This window comes from Cynoglossus semilaevis, chromosome 5 (assembly GCF_000523025.1).
Source record: "Cynoglossus semilaevis isolate Cse_v1.0 chromosome 5, Cse_v1.0, whole genome shotgun sequence".
NCBI lineage: Eukaryota > Metazoa > Chordata > Actinopteri > Pleuronectiformes > Cynoglossidae > Cynoglossus > Cynoglossus semilaevis.
The window spans coordinates 13,687,798-13,695,848 of record NC_024311.1 but is presented as its reverse complement, the minus strand read 5'-3'; the positions used below and the strand labels follow the sequence as shown (position 1 = coordinate 13,695,848).

Here is an 8,051-nt window from a genome sequence, read left to right as displayed (position 1 = left end):
AAAGCACTGTTATAAACCAAGCTAAACACAGCAAACATAACAAAACACTGTAATGTTTTCTGTAATCCATGACAACACATTACAATTCAGCTACCAAGGGTGCAAGGTTACAGTCTGACACTGTTTGAACAGAAGGGGTTATGGTGTTTCCCACTTAATACCAAAGTCTCAAATACTGATCATCTGGTCTGAGGAGTCACTTCATAAATAGTCATTCTAAGACACTGGACAATTAAGTCTCTGCAGATGGTTTTAAAGTACAAGCTATTACTAGCTGATCATTTTCAAATTCTCAGATGTAGCTTAAACTTAAGAAAATTGTTCAAATTAAATGCATTTTTATATAATTTTCAAATGCATTGGTATCAGTGATTGAAATTCTGAAGTAAAGAAATTGGATTTGGAGATTATCTGTTTATATATATATATGTGTGTGTGTATATATATATATATATATATATATACATACATATATATATACATACATATATATATATACATACATATATATATATATATATAAAGACACTAGTATGAATCTAAATGTTTTAAATGGTTTATTCCATTAGCATCATTAGATTCATTGTTTCGTTCGAATCTAAAGCGACTGAGAATTTTCACGTGAGCCAAAAAGGTTGTGGATCTGACAATAGCACACACCCAACAGAGAAGAGAGAAGTGAAAAAAAGAGCGTGCGTGTGTGGTACTCTTTGTGGATGCCTGTCTGTGTGGCATGAGATACAGTAGAGCATCCTGATTGGCAGGTTTTCAGTGTGGCAGGGCATTTATCAGATTCTTATTTTATCACAGTTGTTCCCATTGTTTACGGTGGTGATTTAAATATTACTCCATGTTGGTTAAATGGTTGTAAAGGTCATGTTGAATGTGTGGATGTATTCAGATCTAAATATATTAAATATTTACCTACAGAATACCTTGGGTTTTGATATTGTAATGACACTTCTTAATTAAAAAAAATATACATTTTTGTTATTGTCCATTAAGAGAGTGAAGTAATAACATGTCAACAAACCTAGTGCTAGATTTTTTTTTGTCAAAACACCTGATCTGTTCTTTAAATTTAAGCATGACTTTGAAATATTTCCTTTATTTTTTTTATTTATAGACATGCCAACTTATACATTAAGATAAACCTCTCTTTAAACAATAACCTCAGACTCCCTATGGGACCCCAAGCCACATCTTGGCAACGCAAAAATAATAATAATAACAATAATCATAATAATCTACAATTCCATCACTTGATGTTTTTTTTAATGTTGTAAGTTATCAATTGAACACAGTTGATATACAGTGTTCTCCAGATCCGTGTTGAGGAGTAAAGTGAACAGGTGGGGTGGGTGATAATAAAAAAGAAGGATCTACTGTGTCAGAGACACCCAGCAGCGGATCACCTCCCGTTGAGTAGTTGTATTGCAATAGAGCCCAGAGGAGCCGAGGCGCATGCAGACCATCAGACTGTGCTTTTTCAGCCGGGGACTAGTTTTCAGCCCTTCACTCGGGTCTGGGTAAACAGCACCGCCCCGATGGTTGTTTGTTTGAAGTGTGGAACGATCCATCGCGCTGCGCCGGGCTCGATTGACACTGTCTGCTGATCTGCTGCTGCGGATTGCTCCGAATAACAAGGCTGCTCGCTAATTCCCGTCTACCGCCGAAGCACCGAGAAGAGTAGGGTCGGCAAGAGAAAAAAAAGCCAACAAGGCAGGCAAGACCGCCGAGCCGCCGGAGTCCGCACCCCAGAATGGCTTCGGGAGACCTTTACGAGGTAGGATAAAAGCGTGTCCGAGGAAAATGCTCTGTAATATTGACGAATAATGGAATTAGGAAGTAAAGGGGAGGGCGTCGCGCATGTAAAACGCGGTGTCCTGAGCCCTTTAACACGCAAAACTAACCCTGGTCGAGCTTTGCCGAGGCAACGTGGACTGACACACTTTGTGTCGCCCCCGGTGCGTACTTTGACATCAGTGTTTGACGGCTGCGGCTGACAGATAAGAAGTCGTTTACGGGCTGAACTCCTCACTGTGTCGCCGAGTTGGAAGTGAGTGGTGTGTGGTTAAGTGACAGCAGCGCAGAGCGGACGGACATGGTGAAGCAGCTCAGAGTGGGGACGACGACGACGACGACGATGAAGATGATGATGATGAGGAGGAGGATGTCAAAAGAAATGTACATCAACAGTCTTCATCAGTGTTGATGTCTCCGCGGAGACATCAACACTGATGTCCGCTCAGCCACACGGAGAACTCTTTTACCGCTCCTAGAGTCCGTTAGTAAATTATTCAGACTCCAGAGAGATGGGCGTAAAAGTTGCCCCGAACGGGTAACGGGAAGGTCACGTCCCCCTCGTCCTCACCTTCATCATCATCATCATCATCATTACGGCCGTAATCGTTTTTTATCAATATCATGTTTTAGAAACTAAAGACAGAACAGAGGAGGATCTAAACAAATGTATGCGGTAGTAACGTATCTACTGGTTTGAGAAATAGGAGACAGACTGTCTCAGGAATGTGTCACACACGTGTACAGGTGAGTCAAAAAGTTCAGAGACAATTAAAAAAAAACCCACAAATTTATTTTGCAATGTATCTTCCATTAAAGTTTTAGAAGAATTCTATATATTCTGGTGGATGTCTTTGTCCCCTGGTCAAAACCTGCTTGTTTGTCTGGACACAGACTGGATGTGGACAACTGGATTATTTTAAATGTCAACAGGCTGATGAGTAATAGAGACACTTTTTATAATCAAGGACATTCAGTTTCTTTTAACTGCTCTTTTTGTTTTTTTAAAAAGGAAAACAAACACACCAACAGATGAAGCTAGATTAAAACCTGCTGCAAAGCTTGAATCATTTTGGCAGGTTTTTCATTCAAGTTAGGGTTAAAATTTTACATAAACACTGGTTAATGTTTGGAGGTTTAAAAAAAAAAGGTCTGATAAAAGAAAATGTAACACAGCTCGAAAAAGATATAATCTGTTAAAGCAGGGGTGGCCAACTAGTCAAGAGGCTAAGAGCCACAATTTTTACCATGTTACTGCAAAGAGCCACATGATATACATGGACACACATGAACTGCCCCATCCCTTTATGAAAATAATTTGTCCTAAGTAACTCGGCATGAGATTCACATAGCGTAAAAAAAAAAGTAAGAGCTGCATGAAACCAGGCAAACCGCATGTGGCTCCCGAACCACAGGTTGGCCATGCCTGTGTTAAAGACACCGTGTAACATGGTTAACAGTTATTAAAGAGAAGAGGCTAGTGATACAAGGAAAACACAAGGAGATGTGTTGCAATATAGATAAATATTTTGATAAGCCTCTAGATTTTGTGGTCACCTCAGTGTCAAGATACTGTTTCTTGCGGCAGCTGTTGTCCTGTGCCTCGCCTGTGAGCCGTGTGTCAGAAGAAGCCGGATCTCGGTTCCTGCATCACCTGCGTACAATGTGACATTTTTGTCTCGTTAGCCGTGATTGTAACAGAGAGTGATTTGAAGGGCATCGTTATCTAATGACTTTAAGGATAATTCAATTAACGATGTCAGACACAACGAGGCTGTTTACGCCTCAGTAAAACAACAGCTTTAAATGTTAAAGGAAAACGTGGCGTTTGTTTATGGCTGTTTTAAGTTGGTAACGTTATCAGCTCTCCGGCTGACGACCATCTCGGGATGAGTTGAGTACATAACAGTTAGGAGTTTAGAGCTACAGCAACTGCCAACATAAATGATCATTTGTGTGATGTATTTTAATTTAACGTCACTTCTCAGTTGGCCTCGAGTGTAAAGATATTTGGGTTGTTGCCCTTGTATTTGTAGTGATGTTATACCTTCACATAATAATTCATCAAATTACTTTGCCTTGCCACAACCCCCCGAATTTGAGAACAACTGCTTTGAGGGAAGCTGTAAAACATATCATGGACACTGCACTTCTGCCTTCTGAAGTTTTGATTAATTCATGGAATTGTTGGCTTGTTTACATTCACTCTGCGTTTTTTTTTTTTTTCCATTTCTTTTCATCTACACATACTGTTTACACACATCCCATATCATCCCTGTAAATCCCAGTGTGAAGTAAATACACTGTTGAGTTATTTTTACTTTGTACCCATTATACATTTGGTCTAAATGACTGAGTCTTAAGGGTCAGGGGTCAAGGTGGCAATAAAAAAAAATTCAGCCTCTTAATCATGATTTTTTTTTTAATGAGCAAACTGAAAATATATATGGGAGAGTACAACCGCTGGATAGTAATGCTTAGCTTTTTGAATAAAACATTTTCAGTTGGATATTTACTTATTGATGCATTGAATTCTTGATATGCAGCAGAAAATCCTCACCGTAACATTTCCTCTACATGTGGAAAAAACCCATCATCTTCCAGCTGGTCATTTGAAATCATGTGCATAAGAAATTTCTGCATGTCATCAATATCGTTGTTTACGTATGTTTTGTGTGTTTTTATATAAGACATCTGTGACTCCTTCCTTTGGTGAATAGGTTTTGGGAGATTGTTTCGTTTTTCAGGTTTAAAAAAAAAGGAAAAATTTGAAGGATTTTCCATGTACAAACAAAAATTGTATTGTAATTATATTGCTATTTTTAGTCCCAACAACCATCTAAAATCCCAGAACTGTGAGTCATATTCAACAAAATGCATTTTCACTCATGCTGCAATTTTCAAACTTTCACATTCACACACTGAGTCTAAAAATCGGAAAAATGAACCAGACTGATTCACTGTCACTCAACTGTCGGTCTGTGCGCACAGTCCATTCTGTGTTCCTTCTGTTCCTATTATTTTAGCTGTCAGTTTCATTCTAATAACAGAATATCTATTTAAACGTTTGGCAGAATGATTTAATATGTGACATCAAAGCAACTTTGGGTTTTATTATAAACTTTACTTTGACTGCGTTGGACTGGTCTGGGGGAAAAAAAGTCTTAAAGTTCAATTATGATACATTTTATGGTTGTTATTCTGGCCTATTATTAACACAAAACAGTGATGGTAGGTTGATGTGGGGGGGGGGTGCATGGGCTTAGAGGAAGAAGCCTAGTTTTGTTGTAGATGCTCATGCAAGGATATCTCACGTTTAAATCACATTCAGAAGAATACTTTTGAGTCATTATTCAAGAAAATTAGCATTTTGATTCAAGATTATTACCTGTTAATATACAATTAAAAAAAATTCAAGATTATTACCTGTTAATATACATTTAAAAAAAAATTAGCACTGCAGAAATGGTGGTTTTGTAGCCGTGTGGAAAAATGTGAAATTTTACCAAAAGCTAATTTTACCATAAAATACCAAGAGAGAGTTAAAACCTTGACTTTTAGTCACAAAAACTCTTCTCTATTTCCTAGTCGTCAAAACAACCAAGGTTGTTATCGAACGTTTTACAGTTCAAATCCCAGCCTCAAAGATCTGCTGTGTGTTAAGCAAGCACTGAAGCTCCCAACTAGCCCGATCAAGTCAGAGGTAGACGTCGCACCTGTTTAATGGAGAAATTGGGGGGAAGGGATGGTTTTGCTTTGTGTACCATTTGTTCTTCATCTTCCTATTCGTCCTCTTCCCCTTCCTTCTATTTTTGTAACTTTTGTATATACATAGGATGTACTCAACAAAAGGGTGTGTCAAACATTCAAGGACAGACGGGTGCATTGGGGGGGGGTTGTCTAAAGTGACTTCAACTTTAAAGACTAACAGCTTTGAACGCTGCGTTTTAGTTGGAAGAGAAACCACTGTTACTAAGTTGCTTCTCTCTTGCTCACTAAGTAAACAGCTCGTTCTAAACAGGTCTGTGCTCAGCAGATAGTTCTGTACCAGTAGGAAGTTACATTTAAAGTAAATTGGCCTTAATTTCATAAAAATAAAACTAATATCCGTTCGCTGTTGTGTCTGTAATCCGTCCTGAAAGTGGTGACAGTTGTCTGGCTCACATCTGTTTGGTAAAAAAAAAATAAAAAAATCCCTCTCCAACTGTACTGTGTGTTGGAGGATTCGGAGGAGTAGTTTTGGCAGCTGAGGGAAGATGTGCCCTCCTCCACTCTTTCTCCTGCTCAGGCTGCAACTCTAAACATTTCTGAATCATTGATCTGTACCTCTCTGTTGACGTGTCGGTGTTCCTGTATGTTGTCGTTTGGTGTAGCTACGGTTCAATTCTTCTCCGTGTTTTGCTTTGTACCCATTACTAACATGTCATCCATCTCGTACACTGAATGTGCCCACACATCTGAGAGCTTCAGGAGCAGTTACTCCCATGGCTGCTGTTGAAACTCCTTTCCTCAGTGGGTGTTATCTGTCGCCTACAGTTTCTCTTCAAACGGTGCCTGAGGTTCGTAGATAAGTGCGGTCTTGATGCAAAATTCCCTAGAAATTTATCAAAATTGCCCTTGGAACTCACCGATGGAGCTAATAGTGTATTTTCAACTTCTTCTGTATTAATAATTGTCTTAAATAAAACTGTTCTCTGCATTTAACTGACCAGTGAACGCTACAGTGATACACACACAGCGCGAGTGTTGCGCGGCACTGTTTGTTTGTTTTTTTAGTGCTTGCTCAACACACCGCAGGATTTAAACCGACAATCCTTTAAAACCCACTCCTTAAACTAAAAGGCCAAAGATTGCAGAAGTCGCTTTTATGTGAGGATGGGATTTAAACCCATGCCTGCAGAGCAGATGACATGACCGTCCATTGCATTGACTACTCAGCTGTTTTGCATATTATTATTGGCTTTGACAGGTACTGAGCAGATAGGCTTCTACAGAACATACCTCTGGCTCTTCTTCCTGCTCTTGCATTACCAATGTTTTTGGATGACTGCAACAGTTGATTTTATATTGATTTTGTTATCGTTATCAAGTCACTTCTTCTTTTCTCTTCCTCTTTTCCTTCCAACCTTCTTTCACTTTTTCTTCTTCTAGCTTGTCTAGCTTGTCTCGCCGTCTCTTGGCTTCTTTCACTTTTTCTTCTTCTAGCTTGTCCCTTCTCGCCGTCTCTTGGCTTCTTTCACTTTATTTAACTGTTTTATTTCACCGCTTGTTATACCTCTTTCTTATACTCTCCCTTTTTTATTACTTCTATTCTTCTCCCTAATCCTCTAACACCTTTTTTCCATCTTTTAATTCTTTCCCCCCACAACTTTTCTTTCTCTTTTTTCTCTTCAATTTTCACGTCTACTTCTACCTCCTCCAAATATCACCCAGCAGATAAATTGCCCTCTTCTCATTCTACTCCTTTGGTCTTCTACTGTTGTACCAACCCTGGCCATGCTCTCTAACAGCATAATTGTCAATTGCTCCCTGCTGATCAACAGCACCCGGAGGCAGTCACTGTTAATTTGGGCTTCAATTAGTTTGCTATGGCATTTCCTGATTTCTCCTTCTATAGAAGATGAGATCAATTTTCTACGTAACTACCGTGGGTGGACAGATAGAGAACAGAAGAAATAGAAGATGTAGAACAAAGAGGGAGGGTAATTAGGAGGTCATGCTGTTTGATTGACAACAAATGTATCCAGCTGCTTGACTGTGTCAATAATTACACATTCAAGGTTCGTACATTTTTCTCTTCCCGATTTAGTTCTTGGATCATTTGGAATTTGCTCAAGGAAGAACTAGGCCAATTTTACATGGACTTGTATAGAAAATAAACATTTCTTTTGCAAATTCTACGCATAGCACCATGCTCAACATTTATGCTCATCTTATAAATTTAATCCAACATTTCTATGTCCCTCACAGTTTGTTTTGGCAGCTGTTTCGCTTTGCTTACGTTCCTCATCTCATTTTTGTGTTTGCATTTCTCTTGTGTCATAAAATACTATTTAGGAGCAAGGAGCAAGGTGTGTCATAAAATACTATTTAGGAGCAACAGGACCAGAACAGTTTAGAAAAAAAAACCATGTGCACACTGGTGACGTCTTCTGTACAGCCCCTTTGATCCTCCTGAAAATGTTTTTTTGTGAACCAAGATCTGACATAACCGAGAGAGATGACAGGAGGAGACAAGTAAAAAAAAA

General features: G+C 38.9%; 1 protein-coding gene across 2 annotated transcripts in view; it reads left to right on the top strand.

The window, feature by feature from the left end:
- Positions 1-536: 536 nt before the first annotated feature.
- LOC103379151 (chromodomain Y-like protein 2) overlaps positions 537-8,051 on the top strand; it is a 19,133-nt gene continuing 11,618 nt past the window's right edge. The window contains exon 1 of one of the 2 annotated variants that reach the window (XM_017032418.2): positions 537-2,550. In XM_017032418.2, coding sequence (XP_016887907.1) covers positions 2,530-2,550 — 21 coding nt within the window. In that variant the 5' untranslated portion in view covers positions 537-2,529. The remainder of the gene's footprint in view (positions 2,551-8,051) is intronic. The other variant, XM_008310611.3, reaches the window with a different exon arrangement.